Here is a 25,883-nt window from a genome sequence, read left to right as displayed (position 1 = left end):
GATTCAAAGCAATTCTGAAATCTAGCTAGGCACTGCTATTAGGACCCCTACTCTGAAGGCAGGGAACGTCCCCTGAACAGAGCCCAGTTCTCCTTGCCTTCTCATGACACCATCTGGGTTCTTGGTTCTGCCCTGTGAGAGGATTTCCTTTTCCATGAGAAAAGACCCATGTGAATATTGGCCAGCTTACTGCCCACAGAGAGGTGCCCAAAGGCCTCTTTTCATTTTTAACTGTTTTAGTCCCTTCTAGCCCAAACGCATAGTGTTTTTGCCAATACAATATTCTTTAAAACTTTATGGATTTTCTGTGTGTATTATTGGGTTTACTTCATGCACCAAAAACCACATACACAATTAATTTCAAGAAGACTCTACTTCGGCTATGGGACCACATCCTTAATATTCTTAGAAACCCTTTTACTTAACTAAGAAGGTCTGCTTATCACCACCTTAAATATTCCTGGGGTCTCAACAAAGGTTCTACAATCACACCCTTGATTTAATCTTTACTCTTAGGTCAGTTCTTACTTTTGGAACCTGTTGCCTGCTGGAGAGCCTGGAAATGAGAACTAGTGTTCTTTTCCGATCCAGCAAACTGGACAGATTCTTACTTAGCTCCTCTCTCTCTTATAATATCTTCTTATGACTGCTAGAGGCACCCAAAGAACACTTTCAACATTCGTCTCTGGATCTCTTTGGCCAAATCCACAACTTCATTAGGCGCACTTCCTATTTTCTAAGTTACCACAAGCAACAGTTTTGCCAATTTTTTTACCACTGTATAACACAAGCCATCTTCGGTCCCACCTCCAAGCTGCTTCCTTACAACTTTTCCAGCCTCTCCTAACGGTTCATTCAGCCTGAACAACGGTCTCCTCGCTGCTTTTTTTCATTCAAGCCTTCACCACACCCAGTTCCAAAGCCAATGCCACTTGTTTAGGTTTCTAAGGCAGCGCCATACTTCTAGGTACCAATTTCTGTAGCAGGTGTCTATTGCCACATAACAAATCACCTAAAACCACAGCTTAAAACCACCACCATTTTATCAAGTTCAGGGATTCTGTGGATCAGGAATTCAGACTTGTCTCTGTCCCACAATATCTGGGGCCTCAGCTTGAAAACTTGAATGGCTAGGCGGACAACTCAAACACCTGGGGCTGGGACTATCTGGAAGCTTCTTTATTTACATGTCTGGAGCTTGGGTGGAATTGACTCTGAAGGGTAAGTTCACCTGGGACTGTGTACAAAAGTGCTTACACAACGCCCCCCATGTCACTAGGGCTTCCTTCCAGCACGGCAGTCTCAGGGTAGTCCATCTTACATGGTGGCTCTAAGAGTGAGCATTCCAGTCAACAAAGTCAAAGTTATATGGCCTTTTAAGACCTAAATTCAAAAGTCTTTTAGCAACACTTCTGCCATACTCTGTTGGTCGAAGCAGTCACAAGCCCGTTAGAATTCGAAAGGGGATATAGATTTCACTTCTTGATGAAGGAATGGCAAACAATTTGTACCCAGTTTCTAATATCACCTTAGTAGGCCTATCTGGGATGGTTCATTTCTGTCCTGTGTGGTGTCAGTTGGGATTACACACGCTTTTGTGATCATGTGTCAGGGCAGGCGGGGGCCGGCTGATCCCAAATGGTCACTGATGTAACCTGAGGTGCTTCAGTTCTCCACATGGCTAGCTCAAACTTCCTCACGTGGCAACTGAATTCCAAGAAGACAAGTCCCAACATACACTCATCAAGCTTCTGCTTACATCACATTTGCTGAAGGCCCATTGGCGAAAGGAAGGCACACGGCCAAGCCCAGAATCAGTGTGGAAGGGAATCACACAGGCATGGACACCAGGATGCATGATTCATTGGAGGCCGTGAATGTAACAATCCACCACACCTGGGCAACTCCCATTCATCTTTAAAGCCTCAGTTCATGCCTCACCTCCTCCAAGAAGGCCTCTCTGACAGACTGAGTCATCAGTTGTCCCTCCTTTGGGCTCCCACATTACCCTCTATACATCTCTACCTCTGCACTATTGTTTTCTAATTCTCTATATACCACTTCTGTCTCCCCCACTGTACAAGCCTTTGATAGCAGAGATGGTGCTCTATTAATCTTTGTTTCCCAGGGTCTAGTCCTGTGCCAGAACATTGTGCCTAGAACAATAATGTCTTTTAATTATTTGATTAATTAAATATCCAGGACTAAAGTTTTTTAAATAAATGTTGAAAATTATTTCTCTATTGGTGCTTTGTCCTCCTGCCCTTGGCCTGTGTTCTAAGATATAGCCTTTATTTTTTGTCATATTCTCCAAGCAAATACTCGGTTCTTCAGGGAGTGACCTCACTCGGGGAGTTGACCTCAACTAGAGATAAGGAGAGGGAGCGGAGTGTAGAGCAGTGACTCTAAGACTTTTTAATTTCATAGACAAGTCACATTTCCAAAGAAGTCTGAGGATCAACAGCAAGTTACCAATTTTCTTTTTTTGCCTTATAAGGACATTAAAAACATACATACCATCTACCACCACCACTTAAAAAAACAGAAAGACATAACCTTAGAATGAAAGTATAGGCTTTCCCAAGGAAGGGCAGGTGTGTGGAATTAGGCCTCAATTAGCCCAAAATTAGGGCTCAATAGTTGTGCTGTCTTGACATCTGACAAAACTGAGAGGGTCTCAAGTGGCCTAACCACAAGCTCTGCTGATAAGGTCCCCTAGCCAATCAACCGTCCTATCACAGGGACCATGCATAGTTCCTGCTTATCCCTGAGTCGGGGGCTTCAGTTCCCTGCCAGCCCACAGAATTAGTCAAACAAGCCAATCATATCCTCCTGAGGGAAACAGGGACATCCCACCCTTTTGCTACTACAAAGCCAGCCTCCTACAGCTCCTGGTTGTTCTCTGTTCCTGAGAGCAACTCCTGTGTGGCAGTGCATGGCATGTGGTGTCCTCTGCTGGGCTGTGAGTATGTGTGACTAATAAATTGCTGTCAATCTCATCTGTCTAGTGTCAGATGTCATGTGCTCAGCCATCTCCAAAGCCCTAGGATGGGAATCTCTCCCTCATCAACAGAGTGAAGAGGGGGCGATCAGAACAAGGTGGCAACCTGACAGCTGTGTTCAGAGTATCCCACTTGCCCTTGTTTTTCTGATTTTACCAGGGGCCAATGAAATCAGTCTAGCAGGAGTCTGAAGACCCACCCTGGCAGCAGTGGAGAGCACTGTACATGGAGTCAAGAGATCTGGGATCTAGCTAGTCCTGCCTGTGCTCCAAAGTATTTGTCTGACCTTTGACAAATCATTACCCTTTTGGGGGCCTCAGTTTCCAGCTCTAAAATGATGGGATGGCTTCTGGCACCTCTGTGATTCTTTAAAGACAATTTGATGAAATCAGTGAATAAGAAGAGTGAGTGGCTGGTAGTCCCTTCGTCATCCTAAAGGAATACGCATTTTTAGAGGAGTTTTCACCCCATGTATCTCTAGCTAGGGCAACTGGAGATGACGGGAGAGGAAAGATCTAAGGATCAACAGGGCAGCCACAATCTGTCAGGAAATCTTGCCTTAGATTCCTCTAAATTTTTCCTGCTTTCAGCACTCCGATCCTGTCCCATTAGCAAACGAGAGTTTTAAAATCTCCTCCCATTCACCACGCTGTGTTCCATCCCAGCCCCCAGATCCTCTCATGTGAGCTTTTAGTTCCACCCAGCTGGAGACCTTGCTTTAGCAGACACACAATTGCCACACCCTCTAGAGTCCACATTCCCCTCCCTTCCTGAAGTACAGTGCTTGGGGACCCATAAAGTAGGCCAGGTTCTCATAACCTTATCAAAATAGCACAGCTAGCCTTCCACCCAGCCACACTCAGAGACTGGGATGCACAGCAGGAAACAGAGCATCCAGGGTCTCGTCCAGCCAGAGCCCAGATATCCTCTGTAGTTAAGGGGCCTCTGGGTAGCTTATGTCCTGCCAAAAAGAGAAACTGTCTCTGTGTGTATGTGTGGTGTGCGCGCGCATGTGTGAAAGTGAGAGAGAGAGAAGAGAAGGTTAAGCCCCAAGCTAAAGCAGCTGTGTTCTGACAAAAAGTAATCGCTGGACTGAGAATCAGAAAGTTAAGCAGGAAAGAACATACCACATAGAGTGACAGGGAGGAGGCCAGTGTGTCTGGAATGCTGCAGAAAGATGAATGGGAAAGAGGAGGTAGTGGTGGTAGTGGTCGGCAGCCAGAAGCCAGGACACCCAGGGACTTAAAAATTACCCTACAGACATCGAGAAGCCTGGTTACCTGATCCATGAAGACCAGTGTTTTGTAGTCCCCAGACCCTGAAGAGCTTGTGAAAAAATACAGACTCAGGCAACTCTACTAGTAGACTAGAGAGATCCCAGGTGGGCAGGGGCGTTTCATTTTTTATGAAGTGCCCCAGGGGCTTCTGTGCCTTATCAGAATGAATGGCCCCTGCATTAACCATCCTCAAGGCTGGTTCCTGGTAGAAAGTTCCATCACTCTAACAGCTGGGAGGCCACCTAACCTCCAAGAGAAGGAGAGGGAAGTGAATCTCCCACTTGCTAGCCCAGGGACGGCTTCCAACAGTGCCATTACAGTAATGGAAACTGCAGCAAAGATGCCAGGGATGACTTCTATGAAGAAATAGGAGAATGGGCAGGCAGACGGCAGGGAGGCAGGGCCAGCCCACACAATGTCCCAACCAGAATTCATAAAGAGGCCATGAGGATGCAAATCAATCAAATAAATCTTTGCTCAAAAAATTCACCTCACCTATGGGTGGGAGAGACAAATCATCAGCACTGGCTGTAAACAAGGACCCAAGGGCTTCTGGTGAGGTCAAATCGATGGTGCAAGGACAGGTGCCCCAGGGGATTAAAAGCTTGGTCTCTGCTATTCCTTTCTAGTTGGTCCCATCTCCTCCCCTTCCCCATAGTTCCGCAATTTCCCCTCCCACGGGGCTGGGATGCAGCAGTGGAGGGGCTCAGCACTGAGGACTTGGGGTTCTACAGCCCAGGCCATCTGGCCGACTCTCCCACTTACTAGCCACGCAACGGGATGGGGAGTGGGATGGGATGAACCCAGCAGATCACAGCCGAGTCACGTGGCCATGGATGTAATGTGCCCTCCTTCCTTTGTCGCAAGACCAAGCAAGCAGACGTTACTCAGGGACTTGCGGGGAGGAGGTAGGAGGAGTACACGAAATCTAGAAGAACCTTCTTGCTGTCTCCCCTGAGAGGTACCAGCCCAGGAGCTGAGGGAGACCAGGTGCCCCAGAGCAGAAAGCCCCTGCAGGCCTGGGTGTTCTAGAATGGGTGAGGGGGTGGGGCAGGGCTGGGGACCCGTAAGGAAGGACCCAGTGCAGCCTGGCTTCTGAAGGGTTGCTCCAATGTGGAAAAGCACCCCACCATCTTCCTTTGGAGAAAGGCTGGAACATTCCAACTCCAAAACCTCTCACTGGAGGCTCCAGAGGAGGTGGGCTCCAGCTGAAAAGGAAACAAGGAGGCATGGGCACTGCCCAAGGGGGCCGCTCGCTGCCCCCATCCTCCGCTCCTTACTCCTTGGTTTCCCACAGACTTCTGAAGCCTAGATCAGAAGAAAGGGTTAAAGCCTTGGAAGAAGAACAATCATTGCCGGGCTCCGGGAAGCGGCTAGTGTTCCCTGCCCTGCCCCACTCTGATCCCTGGGGTCCTGAACCCTCCTGTTCCTGGCCAAGCCTGCCAGGTCCCCTGTCTGCGGCAGACGGCCACTCTCCCACCCCAATCCCAGACCGCCGCCTCCTCCCTCTGCCATCCTTTCTCGCTCCCCCCCAGCCTCTGATTGGCCGAGCCCCCGGGCCCTCCCCGCTCCGGCTCTCCCACCCCTGGTGAAAACTGCGGGCGCCGGGCGGGGTGCAGCAACTGGAGGCAGCGGCGCAGCGGAGGAGACTGCAGCAGCGGAGGACCGGAGCCCAGGTGGGAGCTGGAGTCTGGGCGGGACCCGAGCGCAGGGATAGGCCCCAGGAGCCCATGCAAGCCCACCCAGCCCGAAGCTTCGGGAGACGGTCCGCGAGCGCCCTGGGAAGGAGCCGCGCGGTGCTCGGGGAGGGCCTGCTTCCCTGGCAGGGGTGGGAGCGGGACGCAACTGCTGCAGGCCGGGGGCCGCGCCGCACCTGGCCTTTCGTCTTTCGGGCTTTTGCCCGCTGGGGGAAGGGTTGTCTGGGGCGGAGGCGCCGGAGAACCGGGAGGAAGGGCGCCAAGGACAGCCAGACGTCCCCAAACCCAACTCGCAAAGGCGGCAGCGGGGGGTGAAACTCGGGGGTGAAACCGAGGACGGCAAACTGGAGGGAAATCTCTGCCCTGCGAGGCGGGCTGGGTGCGGGGCGTCAGAGGAAAGGGGAACCGCAGTGCCGCAGGCGGGGGCTGGGAGGATGGCGGGCAGGCGGGGGAGGGGAGAACTGGAAAAGGATGAGAATGGGGGAAGGGGAGCCTCAATTGGGAAAGGAAAGGATTGGAATATGGAAACGGAATAAGGGTGGGGCTAGTGGAACGGGGGCTGGGGAAGGAGGGAGCGCAGAGCTTCTCTGGGTTCTGGGCTGCGGGACACAAGGCAGAAGAAATGAAAACAGACTGTGCGCCTCCTACCTCTCTCTACCGCTCCTCCCTTTGGCTCTACATCCCGCTCCAGTCCCAGCCCCGTTTCTTCCCTTGCTTCTTCTAGCCGCCGCTTCCCCCTTCTCCGCCTAGATCCCAAGCTCGCACCTCTGCTCGGTAACTCAGTCAGCGAATCAAAGCCAGATGCCCGCCCTCTTTCTTCCCCAATAGCACCTCCGGGTCCCTCTCGGCAGGGATCCGAGAGGGTATTGCTGTAGCCGCAGCCGTCGAGGAACCCAGTCCCGCCCCGCCGCAGGGCAGATCATCCGGAACCCTGGACACAGGCGAGCCGCGCGCCCCCCGCATCGGGCGCACGCACCAGGGCAGTGCCCCGCGCGCACTCGCCGGCGCACGCCGCTGCTGTGGCCTCTCTCCCGGCGAGCACCGCTGGAACAGGCTAGGCTACCTGCTCCGAGTCCCCTTGCAGGATGTTGGTCCAGCTTTGGCTGCAAAAAAAAAAAAAAAAAAAGACAGGGCAGAGAGCTTAGGCAGGGAAGTTACGGAAGCCGGACTGGAAAACTGCGGGCCGAGGAATCCTGCCCTGAGAGCTGGACATTTGGAAACATCTACCTTCCAATGCAATCAGAGAGCACTGTCACTTTCCCTCACACGCATCCGAGAACACCCTCAGTGTGTGCCAAGTATAGTCCTATGGGGAGCACCTTAGTTAGCCACACACACACCTGACATCATCGCTAGCCACACAGTCATCTAAGAGGAGGGAAATTAATGTCTGTGGATCACCTATGGAGCAGTCATGGTGCCAGATGTTGGTTATTTTTCTTAAGCCCCATCACAAGTCTGTGGGTATCTAAATCTCAGATTCATTCAATATCTTTTGAGCGTCTGGTAAATGCCAGGAACTGTCTGGGCATTAGGGGTTTTCTTCTAAACTAGAGATAGGAAGTCCTTGAATGGGGAGTTTTTGTTTAACAAGTAGACAGTTTTAATTTTGCAAGATGAAACGAGTTCTGGAGATGGGTTGCACAATGATGTGAATGAACTTAACACTACCGAATGGTACACTTAAAAATGGTTAAGATGGCAAATTTTGTGTTACGTGTATTTTACCACAATTTAAAAATAGGAAATCCCTGCCTTCCTGAAGGGAAGAGGAAATGGTGAAGTTAAAGTCACTTACACAAACTTACCCAGCTAGGAAGTGTTCAGCACGACACACACCATTATAGGGTGTGACCTCCTTCCCCCTTGCATTCCCCCAAGGGGAAAGAACCACACAGCAGTGGCACATTCACTGAGAAGTAGGGAGGGGAGAGGGCTGCAGAGAGGGGCTTGGATGCTCACCATGGCTGTTATGGCCTGTCTCCCAGGGGCCCCCAGCCCTGGCAGTAAGTGTGGGCACGCCTGCCCTACCTCTTGCCTGATGCTCATACTCTTCCCACACTCAGGTCCAGGACTGAGCTCTCGGCACCATGAACCCCACCATTGGCATCGCTCTCCTGCTGACAGGTACTGGGCAAGGGGCAGGGCTGGGATTGCAAGTTCCCTGGCTTCCTTCCCTCCAGAGAAGCTGGCTTCTTCCTAAGACCTCAGAAGGTGGAGGTGCCTAAAGGAGAGAGGGCTCTCTTTCCTCCCTAAGTCAGCTGAGCAAACTAGTTGATCTTCTGACTGCCTGAGGTGGTTTTGGGAAACACAGGGTCACTGAGCCTGCCCCATATTGAGTTGGAATCGCTGAGTGGGAACCAGGAACCTGCATCAACTCCTGAGGATCCACCCCTGGAACACACTGATGGGACCTGGGACTAGAGTAGACGAGGAGGGGAGGCTGGGGTCTGCAGTGAGGAAGGCGGTCTGGCCGTCAGGGACCTCTGGGGTGGGGAGAGGTGCTCAGAGAGCAGACCCTTGTGCCCTCCCTGGCCAGGCCCTTCTCTACTTTAATGTGGGGGCGACACTGTGCGTGCCAGTCTTGCAGGTGGCCCGTGGACAGAAGGTGACCAGCCTGACGGCCTGCCTGGCAGACCAGAGCCTTCGTCTGGACTGCCGCCATGAGAATACCACCGCCACACCCATCCAGTATGAGTTCAGCCTGACCCGTGAGACAAAGAAGCATGTGCTCTTTGGCACCGTGGGGGTGCCTGAGCACACATACCGCTCCCGGACCAGCTTCACCAGCAAGTACAACATCAAGGTCCTCTACTTATCCAGCTTCACCACCAAGGACGAGGGGCTCTACACATGCGAACTCCGCCTCTCTGGCCAGCCTCCTGTTGTCTCCAACAAGACTGTCTCTGTGCTCCGAGGTAAGGCAAGCCTGCAACAAGGCCGAGTGAGCTGGGAGAGGCAGGCTGGGGAGGAAGGGGCTGGCTAGGACATGAGGCAGTCCGCTGGGCCGGGCCAGAGAGGGGAGTGGCCGCATAACCTCTCTCCCCTTCTCCCAACTGCTGCCTGGTGCCCTGAGGAACCACTGCCTTCAGTGTGAACTGGGGGAAGGGCTGAGGGAACAGTCAGACAGGCGGAGGGGTGTAGCAGGCGCTTCCACCATGACTGCAGGCAAATCGCTCGGCCTCCCCAACCCTCCTCACCCCCTAGAAAACAAGGATGGCACTTGCTACCTCGCCCAGTTTTCTTGTGAGGATGCTTAGTAAAGATTTGAGGTGGTGTCTGTTCAAGGGCTCAGGAACCTGCAAATGGGAGGCAGCTAGTTCTGTTAGATCAGGTTGGCCCTGGTTCCAGCTAAGACATCATGCAGCCAGCCTCCCCAAGGGAATGCGGTCCCTGCCCTGGGCCTGTGCCTGCCTGAGTGCTGGTCTCTCTCCCTTCCTGCCCCACCCCTCCACCCCATTCTCTCTCCGCAGACAAACTGGTCAAGTGCGAGGGCATAAGCCTGCTGGCCCAGAACACCTCGCGGCTGCTGCTGCTCCTGCTGTCCCTGCCCCTCCTGCAGGCCATGGATTTCATCTCCCTGTGACTGGTGGGCCCGTGAGGACACAGGAAGCTACAAGGCCCAGTCCAGTGATCCTACTTCTCTGCGTCAGCTGACCCCCTCCCCCAATCCCTCACACACCTCGGGGAGAAATGGGGACCCCACCCCTCATAAGGAATCCCAGTGCTGCATGCCATTACCTCCACTGCCGCCCCACACCCTCTCCGCACGCCACTGGCTGTCTTTTTGTACTTTTTGTTCCAGAGCTGCTTCTGTCTGGTTTGTTTAGGGTTTAGCCTTCCTTTTCTTTTGGAGTTTGTGAAAAGGGAAGCCAGGGTTGGGGACCTGATGGAGAGTGAGTGTGTGGGAGGGGCAGTAGGATGGAAGGGAACCAGTCCCTAGGGGGTCATCCTCGCCCCCTGGGACCAGAGGCCTGGGAGAGACTTGGATGAGGAGGGGAATGGGGTATGTTTGGGCCTAGCGCATCCCTCAGCAGGCAGGGATGGCGCCTGAAGACCCTAGATGTGAGGGCACCACCAGGCACTTGAGGCCCGTCACTTAAGGAGAACTGAGCGTCTCCAGGAGCAGTCTCTGCCACAGCAAAAAAGCTGTCCTCTGACCACTGTCCCCTAAGGGCCTGGGGCCTGGGGCGTGGTCCATTGAAAATGCAGATTCTGCCCAGGGATCAGTGCTAATGGAAGGTTGAGGGGAGAGTAGAAGGGAGGGTCCATCATCCCTCTCTACCTGAGGAAGCTAAAAAACGGGAGCCTACTGTCCCCCACTGTCTCAACCAGCAACTGAGAGGGTGGCAGAGGAGGACAAGCCCCATCCCAGGCTGTCCCAAGCTCCTAAGAGCTTCTGGAACCCTGACCTGGGGGCAGTAAGGCAGGCCAGATGGAGCCCCAGCCCCGTGCAAGTTTGACCCAAGTGTTGCTCCAGGAGGCTCTTCCTTCCCTCCCCTGGCAGTGCCAGCCCCTGCCCCGCAGGCCTGCCTTCTCAGGGACCTCTGGGGGCCTGAGGCAGGCCATGGAGTGAGACCCAGGAGTGGGACATACTCAAGAGATGGCTTTTCCCAACACCTACCTCCCCACCCGACGGCTCTGCCCTGTCCTGTGACCGTGTGTAGTGCCACCAGAGCTTATGGCATCTCATTGAGGAAAACGAAAACTGCACAATAAAACCAAGCCTCTGGAATCTGTCCTGTCTGTCCCTGCTCTGCCCCTCTGTCTGTCCTGGGCCTACCTCCCCGCCCTCAGCGTGCAGGGAGGTTCAACCTGCCACCATTCCCTCTCCTTTCATCAGCCCTTCCTCCCTGCCCCCAGGGGTGGACCACTGCATGCTGGACTTCTCAGAACAACTCTACCAGGATAACATGACACATTTGCCCAAATAAACGAAGGTTCCACCTCTGCTGACTCACCTGGCAGGAACTCACCTGCCAATGTGTGGGCCAAGCCACATGGCCCTGGGTCCAGAATACGCTAACCAGCGCTAAGGTGTGGAGTCTGCTTTTTCTTCTCAGATCTGGTTGTTCTCAGAAATACCTCCTCAGGTTATAGCTGGTAGAGAGAGAGCAAGTACTTGGAGAGGAGGCACGGGAAGCTGGGGGTGGGAGCTGCCCACAGCATCAAGTGCTGGGTGGGGGGAGAACACAGGCCCATCGCTGGCTCCCTCCCCTCAAAGTCAGTGAGCAGAATGTGTGCAGCCAGGGTCACCCTGGCATTGGGGCTAGAACAGGATCACAGGGTGGTTCGGGGTTCCAGTTACTGGCAGACAGGCAGCCCCCAGACAGCTTTGCCTGCTTTGCCAGGGAATTTGGGGGAGGAGGGTGGCCACTACCCAGAGGCTGACTCATTTGGTATTTAGCACTGGGTAAAATGATTCCGAGTATTTGCTTAAAGGCCCAGGATTTAAATTCATGCCGCTGGCTCCCGTTCTTCCTGACTCCTCCCATCAAGGCCTGGGCCTTGCCAGTGGCCCCTATAGTGACCATGTCCAAAGAGGCAAGAGCAGCCTGCAAGAAGAGGGAGCTGCCTGTGTCACTGACCATGAGGCCTGCCCATCCCTGTGTGGGCTGATGGTCACTGAGCACGGTGCAGCCAGCCTGGGGTCTCCAGAGGCAGGGACACCCATGGACACAGGCCCCTCGTGTTCTCCCCTGCTGGGAGCCACAAGCACCAATGTGCTAGGAAAACGAAAAGAGCCTTTGGGGGTAAGGGAGCTCGAATGCCACCCTCAGAGTAGTAAGAGTTAAAGCTAGAGGTCTTTCTGGAAGGAATTAGGAAGCCAAGGGTGAAGCCTCAACTGTGAGTGCCATAAGACCGTGAGACCTGGGCAATACCTCCCATGTGGTCTTTGTCACACCCTGGTGCTGTTTCCCTGAAGTTTAGCAGCCATACTTTACAAGGGTCCTGGGGAGATGGTGTTGCCCTGTGCAGCCATGCTTAGGGGAGGAGAACCTGAGACCCACAGTGCGTGAGGTAGCTTAAGAAGCCACCGAGGCCATCAGAGGCCCAGGGACTATAGGAAGGCAGGAAAGGAGAGAGTGGAACAGGCTTGGGCCCGAGAAGGGGCCCTGCAACTTAAAGTCAGGGCCATCAGGCTTCACAACATAAGCCAAACCAGAAAGACTATGCTGTGGGCCAGGGGCGCCGCGGGCTTTTGGAGGCAGGCCACAGCAGCCATCGGTTCCTCTCTGGTCAAGTTGGGAGGTCTTGTGGAGGCAGCAGGATGTCCGTAGCAACGTGGCTAACTATAAAGAGGGCTGGGGCCAGCCCAGGTTCCTGCACACATGCCCCAGACCCCACGCCATCAGCCTCCTCCACCCCTCCTCCTCTCCCATGTCCCCCTCAACCGTCTCAGTCCATACCTTAGGGCATGGCATTCTTGCTCAGTAGCAACAGAAGCCCCTCTCCACAGCCCTATTTCTGATTGGACTGTCGGCTGAGACAGAGGAATATCTGCACAGGGCGCAGTGTGAGGGTCTCTCCAACATCCAGGGACTCCCTCGGGAAGGGCAAGAGGATCACCATGAGGAGATGTGGGGACTTTCACTGGCCAACCAATAAATCTACACGGTGCCCAGGCACCTGTGACACATCCTCCAGCCTCCTCAACAGGACGCCCATCTCTTCTCTGTGCTTGCAGCCTTCATGTTGTAAAGGGCATGTCTGTCTTTACACGTGAAAGAAGCAAATTTCAGGTTAAGAGTAAATCATTTCCTCATCTGCCACTGAGGTGATATAGAGACTGGAGCCCTTCAGAGTGTGGGCAAAGCGTGAGTGAGCGTCCTCAGCTCTCTGCACAACCCAGGAGGGGTTGAGGACAAAGGTAGGATCGCCTGCCTGCCCAGGGCTCTTAGCCTCAGGAGACTCTCAGGCCCCAAATGTCCCCCCACTGCTCAGCAAGGATCATGTCCTGTGAAGACCCATGAGAGGCATCTCTGCCTGGCAAAGGAAGACCCGGGGGGCAGGGGAAGGGATGGAAGGTGGACACGGCATGTAGAGGGCGACACAGAACCAATGCGAGAGTCTGTGGAGGCCAGTTTGGCTGCACACCCAGAAGGGGTCTTGACGGCTGGAGCTGCCCAGCAGCAGAGGCAGGCATGCCAGGCAGGAGCATGGTCAGTTGAGGCCACCTGCCCGGTCTGGAGTAAAGCAGCTTCCTGAATTCAGTAGGAATCTGGACTAGATGACCCTAGTCACTTCACCCTTCAGTGCCTCGCTTCTCTAACTTTGAAAATAAGATGGTTGGGCTCCTCTTCCTTCTCAGCAACAGGATCCGCAATTAGAACTGGAACATGTGGTCCAGAGTAAAGACTACATTTCCCAGATCCCTTGCGGCAAGATGTGCTTATGTGGCTGAGTTCTGTCCAATAGGACATAAGCACAAAATAATGTGTGTAATTTCTATGAAGTGCTCTTAAAGGGAGGACACGTGCCTTTCTCCCCTTTTCACCTTCATGTTGGTCAGAATGTGGAGTTGATGGCTGGAAATGGAGCAGCTATCCTGGACTATGAGATGGAAGCTGTGTGTTACAAATGACAAAGCACAAGCTGGCAGCCTGGATTCCTGGTGATGGCAGAGCCATCATAGCGGCTGTGGACTACCGTGTTTGAGCTACTGTTATTTGGAGTTTTCTGCACTCACGACTAAACCTAAACACACCTTAAAAAGAAGCCATTATTTAACACTATTGAACTGTACACTTAAATACGGTTAAGATTTTATTTATTTATTTATTTATCTATCTATTTGCTTTTTTGGTGAGGAAGATTGGCCCCGAGTTAACCTCTGTTGCCAATCCTTCTCTTTTTGCTTAAGGAAGATTGGCACTGAGCTAACATCTGTGCCAATCTTCCTCTTGTGTTTTCCTCCTCAAAGCCCAAGTACCTAGTTGTATATCCTGTTGTAAGTCTTTTTAGTTCTTCTACGTGGGACGCCACCACAGCATGGCTTGACAAGTGGTGAGTAGTCCACACCCAGGATCTGAACCAGTGAACCCTGGGCCGCTGAAGAATGCAAGAACTTAACTGCTACGTTACTGGGCCAGCCCCATATATATGTTTTTTGTTTTTTGTTTATTTTTTTTTTAAAGATTTTATTTTTTCCTTTTTCTCCCCAAAGCCCCCCAGTACATAGTTGTATATTCTTCGTTGTGGGTCCTTCTAGTTGTGACATGTGGGATGCTGCCTCAGCTTGGTTTGATGAGCAGTGCCATGTCCGCACCCAGTATTCGAACCAACGAAACACTGGGCCGCCTGCAGCAGAGTGCACGAACTTAACCACTCGGCCACGGGGCCAGCCCCCCCATATATATGTTTTTTACCACAATAAAAAAAAAGAAGCCAAAAGTCAAATTCATTGGGGCTGGCCCCGTGGCCGAGTGGCTAAGTTCGTATGCTCTGCTGCAGGCGGCCCAGTGTTTCATTGGTTCGATCCTGGGCGCGGACATGGCACTGCTCATCAAACTACACTGAGGCAGCGTCCCACATGCCACAACTAGAAGGACCCACAACGAAGAATATACAACTATGTACTGGGGGGCTTTGGGGAGAAAAAGAAAATAAATAAGTAAATAAATAAAATGAAATCTTAAAAAAAAAAAGCCAAATTCTTTGAGACAGAAAGTAGAATGGTGGTTGCCAGGCGCTAGAGGGAGTGGGGACTGGGGAGTTACTGTTTAATGGGTACAGAGTTTCAGTCTTGCAAGATGAAAAGAGTTCTGGTCGTGTTGGTGGCACAATGTGAATCTACTTAATGCCACCGCATGGAACCCTTAAAGATGGTTGAGATGGTAAATTTTATGTTATATGTATTTTACCACAATGTTTTTTAAAAAAGAAGAAACCTACGCACAAGGGAACTTTTTGGAGAGCTTACATGAGCGCATACCTTTGTCAAAACTCATTGAACTGTCCACTTATAATGGGCAAATTTCATCAAATGTAAATTATACCTCAATAAAGCACTATGGGAATACATATGTATGGCCCTTTGCCGGGCTGAAGGGCTCCCCAGAGGAGGAGGCATGAGGAGGAGTTAGCACAAAAAGTAGGCTCTGCTATTTCGTAAGCTGATTACCAAGAAAGAAATTTTATTTCCTCTATATCTTGAAAAACTTGGGAAGAGGGAGTGGAAGCCACCGTGGGTTCAGTCTGAGGATGGGCCTCAGCCTCTCGCTAGGGCAACTCACAGCTTCTGGTTGATATACCAGCTTTCAGAGCACACGGCCCATCACCAGGGTCCCTGACCCAGTCAATGTTCAATCACACATTTACTAAGTGCACAGTCCGTGCCAGGGACCTGCGCAGGGTCACGAGCATAGAGCAGCGAATGGTGCAGGCAAGTCCCTACTGCATAACACTTACGTTGTAGTACAGGAGATGGACATCAAGCAAGAAAGCCAGTCAAGACATCAGGTCGCTATAGATCGGGATCATTTATCTGCAGGAGGGGTCAAGCGAGTCACAGACAGCACTTTAGCTAGGATGATCAGGGAGAGCCCGAGGAGGGGGCTGCTGAGCTGAGACCTGAAAGATGAGAAAAGGCAGCCTTTGAAGAGCTGTGCGGGAAGCACACGCAGGCGGAGGAGGAAACAGGAAGGGCACGCTCAAGGTGTCCAGGCAGGGAGTGGTACAAGATGTCACGGAAGAGGTAGGTGAGAGCCAGGTCCCACAGGGCCTTGAGGTCATGGTGAAGAGTTTGAATTTTGTCCTAAGGGCAACGGGGAAGTGATAAAGAATTTAGCTAATAATGTTTTAGAAGATCCCTCTTTCTGCTCTGTGGAAAGTAGATTGGAGAATAAAAGCGAAGTAGAGAATAGCAGCGGAGTGGAGAATAACAGCGGAGTGGAGAATAACAGTGGAGTGGAGAATAAAAGTGGAGTGGAGAATAACAGCAGGAGCAAGAAATCAGGAAGCTATTACAGTAGTCCCAAAAGAGATGATGGCCTCGGACAAAAACTGTAGTGCAAAAATAAGAGAAGCAGTGACTTTGAGATACATATAGAGTCAAAACTGAGAGGGCTGGTGAAATCCGAACAAGGTCTGTGGATTTAACCAATATTAGTTGCCCAGTTTTGATCCTGTACGACAGTTATGGAAGATGTCACCACTGGGGAAAACTGGTACGCAGGACCTCTTTATTCTATTTTTGCAACTTCCTGTAAACCTATAATGATTTTAAAATAAGTTTTTTTTAAATTCTCAAAAACAACAACAACAAAAAGATGGCAAGTATTAACTCTAGAGGGAGGAAAAAAAAGAATCCTAGTCATAGCATATTACATGGCTTAGCTGTGAATAATATTTACACAGTTATAATAATATAAACACTAAACAGTGATTTTAAGCAAAAATTGTGATAAAGCTATATTGAAGGATGGGAGAAGGATAAGTGTATGTGTTTGATGGGGGAGGAAATGGGCATTTAAGAGAGCTAAACCTAATTTTCCATACGTGAAAGTCAATCGATAAAACGGAAAAATCAAGAAATAGCTATCTATATGAGAGATTTTAAAACATAGAAGTAAATAGCAGAAAAACTAGCTAAAATATTTTGTTGAGAGTGGTTGCTTTGGGGAATGAGAACTTAGGATAGGGTAACAGACTGTTTTTACGTTATAAACCTAGTAACACTTTTTGTCTCTATAAATATATTAGTTTGCTAAACAATATAAATCAAATATAAAGAAACATATTAATGCCCACTTAAAAAAAAACAGAGAAGACTTTCTTACTAGTGGTTTGGATGGGGGTGGGAGCGTTGAAAGGAAGGGAGAAGGAATCCTGGATGACCCTTGGGTTTTTGTTTGAACAATGAATGGATGATGATGCCATCTGTTGAGATAGAATAGACTGGGGGAGTAATGGGAGAAGTGGATATATGAAATCTGCAATGCCCATTAGACATCCAAATGGAAGTATCGAGAAGACAACTAGATATCCCAGTCCTGAGCACAGGTGAGAGGTCAAAGTTAGAGATAGACATTGGTAGACATCAGCATTTGGGTGGTAGGAATCGACCATGGGACAAGTAAGATCATGCAAGGAGACATTATAGAGAAATAATTGAGCCCAGGCCTAGAATCTGAGGGGGCCCAATATTTAGAGTTTTGGGGGAAGTAAAGGAGATTAAAGAGCAGCCAGTGAAGAAAGAGGAAAGCCAGAGAAGGAAGTTTGAAAAACAGCCATCAACTAGGTCAACTGCTGTTAAGAAGTCAAGTAAGATGAGGACCAAGTTGTTGGTGACTACAGTAGCTAGTGTCCAAAGATGGCCCCCCAAATAAACCATGCCCCTGTGTAATCCCATCCCTTTGAGCCCAGCGTGGCTCTGTGTCTTGCTTATGACCAATAGCATATGGTAGAAGTCATGCTGCATGACTTCCAAGGCTAGATCATAAGAAGCCTTGCAGCTTCCACCTGCTTCTCCAGAAATGTGCATGCCTGGGACATTCCCTCTTGGAACCCAGCTGCCATTCTAAGAGCCCAAGTCACATAATGGTCATGTGGTAGGCACTCCAGTCACTAGCCCCAGCTAAGCTCCCAGCCAACAGCCATCATCAGCTGTCATCCATGTCAGTGCGCCATCTTGAACATCCAGTTCAGCTGAACCTTCAGATGACTCCAGGCCCAGCTGCTGCTGACTGCAACCTTGCGAGAAATAAGCCTCCAGTGAGAACTTCCCAGCTGAGCCCATCAACCACAGCAGAATGAGACACATTAATAAATTGTTTAAAGCCACTAAATGTTGGAGTGGTTTGCGTTACAGCAATAGATAACCAGAATAGCGACTTTACCAAGAGCAGTTCAATGGAGTAGTGGTAACAGAAGCCAGACTGGAGTGGGTGAGTGAGAGTGAACAGGAGAGGGTAGACTTTTTGCTCAGGAAGTTTGGCTGTGACTGGTGTGGGAGGTGGAGTCAAGGAGAGTTGTTTATTTTTAAGATGGAAGATACTAAAGCATGGTTGCATGTTGATGGTGATTATTTCTGGAGACATTCTGGAAAGATAGATGAACAAGAGGGAGAATAAAGTGAAGAAGCAGAATCTTTGGGAAGACAAGAAAAGAGGGATCTAGGCTAGGACTAAAGGCAAAGAAGATGGGTGTGGAAGCGGGAGGTTTGTGAACCTGAGGGCAGAAGTCCGGGGGTTTTCACATAAGTAGCAAGGTCATCAGCTGAAGAAGCGGGTGAGGAGATGGAGGGAAGATGAGGCAGCTTTGAAAAAAGTAGATAATATAAAATAGTTATATCAAAAATTAGGACTGGTAGCAGAATTCTAAAAATAGCCTGCCAATATTCCACACACCATAAGCCTGGGCTCTGTGAATGAGAGGAGACATCACGCCCACGATTATGCCATGTTATATGGCACAGTTGATCTTAAAAGAGGGAGACTCTCTGGCTAGGCCTAATGTAATTACATGAGCCCTTAAAAGCAGAGAACTTTCTCCGGCTAGTGGCAGAAGAGGAAGCCAAGAGATCTGAAGCACAAGGGTGATTTAACGTGCCATTGCTGGCCACATAAGAAGGAATGTGGGCAGCTTCCAGGAGCAGAGCAGACCCTGGCTAGCAGCCAGCAAGGAAATAGGGACCTCACATCTACAGCCAGAAGGAATTTGCCAACAACCTAAATGAGGTCGGAAGTGGATTCTTGCCCCGAGCCTCCCAATAAGAGCCTGCCTGGTCAGCACCTTGACTTTGGCCTTGTGAGACCCTGACCAGAGAACCAGCTGAGCCCACCAGGACTTCTGATCTATAGACTGTGAGATAATAAATGAGTGTTGTTTTAAGCCACTAAGTTTCTGGGGATGTGTTACACAGCAGTAGAAAACTAATACAGTGGGAAAATAAACACACCAGGAAACAACAGACATGCTGGGCAGCACTGAGCATATGGCCATCCGAGGTCTGTGGTCATGAACATAAAGCAGACTTCACTGGGTGATCTCCAGTATCATCCACCTGCATGGGTGCAGGCAAAGGGAGGTAGACAAGATGGCCTCAGCAAGGGTCCAGGATTTTCTAGGCAAAAACAGCAGAGGGAAGGAGGGGCAAAGGAATGGAGGAAGTTGGCAAATGAGTGATTAAAGTGATGCATTTTAGAGTCTAAACTGGGTAAGGATGTGAAGATGTCAGAGGGCAGGCAGATTACACACAGTGAGAAGGAGGAGGGAAAGAGGGCCAAAAGCCGACAGGCCGGAGTTGGAAGGATCACCCACACGGCTGTTGAAATCATTGACAATAATGAAAAAGAAGGGGTAGAAAGGAAGACAATGAGCCAAGAGCTGTCAAGGGGTGAGACAAAGTGACCTGGAGCCAGCAGATGACAGCAACAAGGAAGGGTGGCGATAGCGTAACTAGATGCCAGCAGATTCCGCAGGGGTTCCTGAAGGAGGGAGGAAGGGAGCAAGGACACCTACCCCACCTGTCGTGGGTTGGTGCGGCCACAAGTGGCTATTTAGATCTGAACTTAAATGAATTACATTTAAATAAATTACAATTTCAGTTCCTTGGTCCCATCAGCCACATTTCAAGGGCTCAACAGCACAGGTGACTAGTGGTTTTCCATCCTCACAGAAAGTTCTACTGGGTAGAGCTGGACTAGACCCTGGACAGGAACCATAGGTGTTTGAACCACTCTCCTGGTCAAGTGGAGCTGTTCCGTGGTGGCTGAACTCACGAAGGGGAGGCAGAACAAGGACAAGAGGGCCCTTATCGAACACGGCCCCGCCCTGCCCCCTGAGGCCAGGGTCAGCTCAGCTTCAGCTCCAGGAATGCTCTGAATATAACACCTTCCTGCTCGGAACAGTGTCATGAGGCCCAGAGAAGGGAAAGTCCTTCTTACCGCCAGTCTAAGGCCCACCACCCCTCATTCGTCATTTCCTGTCTCAGCACAACTGACAGAGGAAAGTCCACTTCTTTCAGAGGAACACAGACACACCCCCATGCACAGGATGGTATGCCTCTAACCCTAACAAGCTACCCACATACTCACAGCACACGCCAACTCAGTACATTCAAAAACGTCCAAGTTAGCCAGCTATGTGGGACATCAACAGGCCCGTGGGACGTCTATAGTCCACCCAGTTCCTTCTCACCTTCTGTCACCTCCTGTCTTCCTGAGTCCCCTTTATCTTGCGTCTCAGCTCCTGTAAACACCTGCTGGGCCAAGACCCAACAAGAGCATTCTCCCCGCTGCCTTCTAAGAAGCAGGAAGGTGGGAAAACAATTCCCATGCCACCAGATTTCACATTCCTCTCAGCTCAGTGGTGGATACTTACTTTATATCTAGGAAATTAAAAGCCTTTTGTAGTGATTTTTCCCAGAGCAAAGAATCAGTGAGCCCCAAGGTGAATTAAGTCTCTTCGTCTCCAGAAATGGAAAACTGCTTGCAACTTTTAAATGATGCTTTTTCCTGCTTCTCCTTACCAAAGAGCCAAAAATCAGAGGATCCAGTCTCAGGCAAGCCCCCTTTATAGAGAGTTCCCCAAAGCCAGCTTGCAGGCCATGATGAGGCTAGTGATGGCCACAGCAATGGGAAGTCCTGAAGCCAGGAAGGCACTGCATGCTTGGAGAAGGAACCTGGCAGGAGGAGAACCCCTAAATACATATCATCTACATCAAAACAAGCTAGAGCTACCACTCTCCTGTTGAAACTGCAAAGAAATCCCAAAATCACCCAGGGATGATAAGTGAGGATAATTATAATATACACATTACTGCTAATTTCAGATCTGTAAAATGCTACTGATGTTCCCTTTACTTAGTGTGCTAAATTTTAGTGTTGGTTTTAGAGAAGAAAAAATATTTATCAGGCATTTCCTGGGTCACTCAGTCTTTCTAATCTTATTTTTTCATCAAAGGTCATCAACTGCAAAACCTCCTACCGTTTCAGCAACTTGACCCTCATGGTTGAGGAGAGGACATCCCCAAACCAGCAGAAATATAGGAATAAAACTCTGAACTAAGACACAACGGAGATGGAGAGAGGGGAACCTTAGGGGAACAAAAGAGACAGAATCAAAAAGACATGGTCTGCTCCAGATGCAGTGAACATGGTGAGATGGTGTTTTTACACGTTATTCCTGTTTGCTTCCCTTTACCCCCATAGCCCCACTTTAAGCAGCCAAGCTTTTACGCTTATGTCTCAGTGAAAGGATGTGACAGCAAAAACCAGGGGAAAAAATGGGAGGCCACTTCTGGCTTTTGAATTTCACTCGCTTATGCCATTAATAAAACAGAAAGGATTCACAGCCTAGATGAAAGAGGTGGAGAAAATATCTTGGGTAAAGTCAGGCCTTGCATTGGCATTACCACCATCAGACAAGAGCCAGAGGGACAATAAGAGCATAGATGTTGGTGGGTTCTGTCCTCAGGGACCCAAGCACAGAAAGACAGCAAAACCCCTAAACAGGTTTTTGAGATCTGACAGCAGTGGGGCCACACCCCTCCTATCCTCGGTAGATCCTCAGGAGGGAAACAAGGCCCCAGAAAGAGGAAATGAGAGCAGAGTAGAGCCTGTTTTGGAGACAGCTGGAACCTTGGACAGTGTCACTTTCTCATGCTACTCTGGGCCCAGAAGCAGCAGAATGATTCCCACGTGTCCAAGAATGACCCAGAGGTAGCAGAGAGACACCAGACTTAAAGAGGCCACCAAGCTGGAACCAGGCAGTAGACATCTCAGCGGACACTTGGGTGATAGAATAAGGGCCACTTCCTCCAGTGCTTTGGCAAATATATAGGAGACAGCCTCCCAGAATTTAGGCAATCCCTGGAGAAATGAGGGGTAATTCCATCATTTGACTGAAACTAAGTGTCCACCACTCCAGCAAAATAGGGGCTGGTTCCAAACAGAAATGTAGTTATATCACAGAAAAACAATGTTGTGTTTCCTGCATGTCTGAGTCTGCAGACTAAGATAACACCTCTGTAAGCATTAAAAGACGGGAGAAGATGGAAAGTAGCAAGTTTCTGGGTAGCAAATTAGATAGAGGATGGGGCCATTCACAGACGTAGGGAATAAAGGAAGGGGAGCAAACTGAGCAGAAAGTGACGAGTTTAAGGTTTGGCTATGTTGAGGTTGAGACCTTATGGGACATCCAAGGGTATGTCAGGAGGCCGGTGGATAATTAGGACAGGTACCCAGGAGTGAGGTCTACCTGGAAATACGCATTTTGGTATCATCCGCCCATACAAGCAGTAGCTGATGGCTAAGTAGGGGACCAGAGTGATCTTCTTATGTACACACCTCATGCCAGGCATTACTGAAAGCTTTTCATGCATATTAACTCATTTAACCCTCAAATCAACTCAATGAGGCAGATACTACTACTATCCTCATTTTTTTTAACATATCAAGAAACAGACATAAACGTTTCGGGCCTCACAGCCAGTAACCAGAGGAATCAGAAGTTATCCCAGGAAATCTACAATCTGCACATATAACACCCACTGAGCTATAAGTTATACTAGAAATAGAGGATGAAGGAATGCCAGAGGAAAAGGAAAATGAGAAGGAGCTGTCAGAAGGAAAACCAGGAAAGCATCGTGTCACAAAACTTAAAGGAGAAGAGGTCTTCAGGAGGAAATGGTTGGAGGTATCGAGTTTGCAGGAGGTCAAGTAATTGATTATAACTAAAAAGGTCCATTGGAGTTAGCAAGTAGGGGATCAATCAGTAAGGACTGGGTAAGGAGGTTTCCTCACCTCTGAGAGGTAGAAGACACGTGGATGTTGCACAGACCAGGAGCTGAGAAGAAGACCTGGGGGTGATGTCTAGACTGGGAGATGGGGAAACACAGCGTGTGCAACCCTTCCAAGAGAACTGTGAAGAGGAGAGAGCTAGAACCTAAGTTAAAGATTTTCAGTTTTGAAAGGGGAAGAATTTGGAGACTATTATATGTCAAAGGGAAAGTCAGTAGAAAATGAAAGTTTAAAAGATACAGGACTCCAAACCTGTGACAGTGCCTGTGAACATGATGAGGAAGAATGCTGAATGGAGACACTTTCACTGGATGATTTCGTACTGCAAATGGAGCCTTGATGCTGCCTGACAACCCTACTGTATTTCCACAGTCCCTTCATCCTCCCACTCTCTAGCACAGAGGTTCTCAAAGGGTCATCCCAGGGGCCGGCCCAGTGGCGCAGCGGTTAAGTGCACACGTTCCGCTTCAGCGGCCTGGGGATCACCAGTTCAGATCCCGGGTGTGGACATGGCACCGCTTGGCATGCCATGGTGTGGTAGGCGTCCCACATACACAGTAGAAGATGGGCACGGATGTTAGCTCAGGGCCAGTCTTCCTCAGCAAAAAGAGGAAGACTGGCAGTAGTTCGCTCAAGGCTAATCTTCCTCAAAAATAAATAAATAAATAAAAAGGGCCATCCCAGACCAGCAGCTGCAGCATCACCCAGAAACTTGCTGGAAATGCACATTCTCAGGCCCACCCCAGACCTGCTGAGTCAGACTCTGTGGGTGGGCCTTTATAAGGCTCTCCAGGTGATTCTGATACAAACCCAAGTTTGAGAACCACTGCCCTAGATGACCAGTTGATAACTTCCCCTGTCTCAAACTTCCAACTCTTCCCCCTTCATCCTCTCTCAGCTGATCTTGCCTCCTAATTCACTGAGAGAAAAGAAGCCATTAAGAGAGTCTCCACCAGCTTCCACCACATCCATCCACCCCGCCACATCTGTGGCCAGATATTGTGCCTTCTCTCTTTTTACTTTGGATGAACTTTTATGCCCCAAACCAAAGCCAGGCCCTCGCTCTGTACTAGATGCCCTCCCCTCTCACCTCCTCAAGGACATTGCTCTGGCCATTCACCTCTTGCTCGCATCACCAATTCTCACTCTCTACTGGCTCTTTTTCATCAGCATACAAATATATAGTTATTTTTCCCATTTAAAAAATTTTCTTGACTTCACTTCCCCTTCTAGCTCCCACTCAATCTCTCTCCTTCCTTTATGAGAAAACTCCTCCAAAGATTTGTCTGTAGTGTGTCGACCCCCCTCCTCCTATAGATCTTGAACCCATCTCCAGTTAGACTTTCACCCCCACCACTCCAGTAAAACCATGCTTGCCAAGGTCACCAAAAACCTTCTAAATCAATTCTCAGACTCATCTAACTTAACCCATAGGCAGCATTGGACACAATTGATCTTTCTCTCTTCCGTGGTAGGTTTCCTCCTCTGGTTTCTGGCATACCAGCATCTCATGGATTGTTTTCCCCCTACTTCACTGGCCACTCCTTGGTCTCTTGATGGTTCCACCTCATTTCTAAAACCATTTAATGTTGGAGAGCTCCAGGATTCAGTCCCTGCACATCTCTCCTTTTCTATTTACACTTGCTCCCTTGGTGATCTCTTCTAATCACATGGCTTTAAATAACATCCATATGCTGATAACTCTCAATTTTATATCTCCAACCCAGATTTTGCCAAACTTGTAGATCCAGCCACTTTCTTGGCATCTTGGCATGCCTAACAGACATCTCAAACTTAATATGTATTAAACCAAGCTCCTGACACCCCCTCCAAATAAAACCCTGCGCCCTCCACAGCCTACACCCCTCAGTTCATGTTCAAACCAAAAATTTCCCTTTCTCTCAAGTACCTAATCCATCAGAAAGCCCTGTTGGCTCTACATTCAAAATACATCCAGAAGGCAACCACTTCTCCCCACCTGTCCTGCCACCGCACCAGCCCGAGCTGCCATTATCTTTCACCAGATGATTGCAATGACCTCCTAAATGGTCTCCTGCTTCGACTCTGGCTCTCTTCAGATCTCTTCTCCATACAGTAGCTAAAGGGATCTGTTAACAAAAGTCAGACGCATATCCCTCCTCTGCTCAAAATCTTCCAATGGCTCCCATTTCAGAGTAAAAGCCCAACGGCCCTTAGGGCCCTACAAGGCGCAGCCCCTCCCTTCTCTCTTTGACCGCATCTCCCACTCTCTCTCTTCACTCCAGCCACATTGACCTTCCTGTTCTTACTGAAAAGTGGCAAGTACATTCCTACCCCAGGACCTTTGCATTTATTGTTCCCTCTGCCTAGAACATTCTTTCCCAGATATCCAGATGACTCACTCCCTCACCTCCTTCAGGCTTTACTTATTTGGCATTGTCCTTCTGCTTCTACTAGGATATAAGATCCTTCAAGGCAAGGATTGTGCCTGTTTTGTTCACTGCTGTATCCTCAGTGCCTAGAAGAACGCCTAGCACAGGCAATAACCTGCAAAAAGGAATGGAATGAGGCCCTAAGGAAACAAAGGGTTAAGATCCAGAAGGAAATTCGTCTTGCATGAGAAGAGAGACACCTCTTTCACTGCTCCTGGAACACAGGTAAGAATGGATTCAGATATGTTTGTAGGCAGAAATTTAAGTATTTCCCTCCTGATTACCTCCAATTTCTCTGGGAACTAGAAGACAAGGAGGGACTTGAAGAGAGTGGTAATGGACAGAAATTCCAGCCATGGAGAATGGGAGAAGGAGCTAAGGACACTTGGAAGGACTGATGGGGGGCCGGCCGGGTGGCACAGCAGTTAAGTGCACACGTTCCACTTCTCGGAGGCTCAGGGTTCGCCGGCCCAGATCCCGCGTGCGGACATGGCACCGGTTGGCAAAAGCCATGCTGTGGTAGGCGTCCCACATATAAAGTAGAAGAAGATGGGCATGGATGTTAGCTCAGGGCCAGGCTTCCTCAGCAAAAAGAGGAGGATTGGCAGCAGTTAGCTCAGGGCTGATCTTTCTCAAAAAAAAAAAAAAAAAAAAAATGAAGGACTGATGGTCCAGGTGAAATTGAAAACCTGGATTTGCCTTGACACCAATCCACCTGACTGTGTGGTTTTCTCGCCACCATGGGGCGAGG

At 49.8% G+C, this 25,883-nt stretch overlaps 1 protein-coding gene across 2 annotated transcripts; it reads left to right on the top strand.

Annotated features, from left to right (window-relative positions):
* The first annotated feature begins 5,159 nt into the window (after positions 1-5,159).
* On the top strand, positions 5,160-10,711 carry THY1 (Thy-1 cell surface antigen). Of its 2 annotated transcripts, none has more exons than XM_008513372.2 (5): positions 5,160-5,240; positions 5,815-5,955; positions 8,043-8,103; positions 8,559-8,894; positions 9,450-10,711. In XM_008513372.2, the coding sequence occupies exons 3-5, from the start codon at positions 8,067-8,069 to the stop codon at positions 9,560-9,562; spliced, it is 486 nt and encodes a 161-aa protein (XP_008511594.1). In that variant the 5' UTR covers positions 5,160-5,240; positions 5,815-5,955; positions 8,043-8,066; the 3' UTR covers positions 9,563-10,711. The 2 variants fall into 2 exon arrangements, with proteins under 2 accessions (XP_008511594.1, XP_070479413.1); XM_070623312.1 differs by having other exon boundaries at positions 5,170-5,240; positions 5,577-5,955.
* Positions 10,712-25,883: the final 15,172 nt, after the last annotated feature.

The sequence above is a fragment of the Equus przewalskii genome, chromosome 6, assembly GCF_037783145.1.
Source record: "Equus przewalskii isolate Varuska chromosome 6, EquPr2, whole genome shotgun sequence".
Taxonomy (NCBI): Eukaryota; Metazoa; Chordata; class Mammalia; order Perissodactyla; family Equidae; genus Equus; species Equus przewalskii.
The sequence above is the reverse complement of the archived record's forward strand: the minus strand, read 5'-3'. Positions and strand labels throughout refer to the sequence as shown.

Bases quoted from the DNA above. Each gene is read 5' to 3' on its own strand.
- THY1 (XM_008513372.2), top strand. From the start codon at position 8,067: ATGAACCCCACCATTGGCATCGCTCTCCTGCTGACAG. The intron at 8,104-8,558 runs GTACTGGGCAAG...TGTGCGTGCCAG, and splicing joins CATCGCTCTCCTGCTGACAG to TCTTGCAGGTGGCCCGTGGA. The intron at 8,895-9,449 runs GTAAGGCAAGCC...CTCTCTCCGCAG, and splicing joins GACTGTCTCTGTGCTCCGAG to ACAAACTGGTCAAGTGCGAG.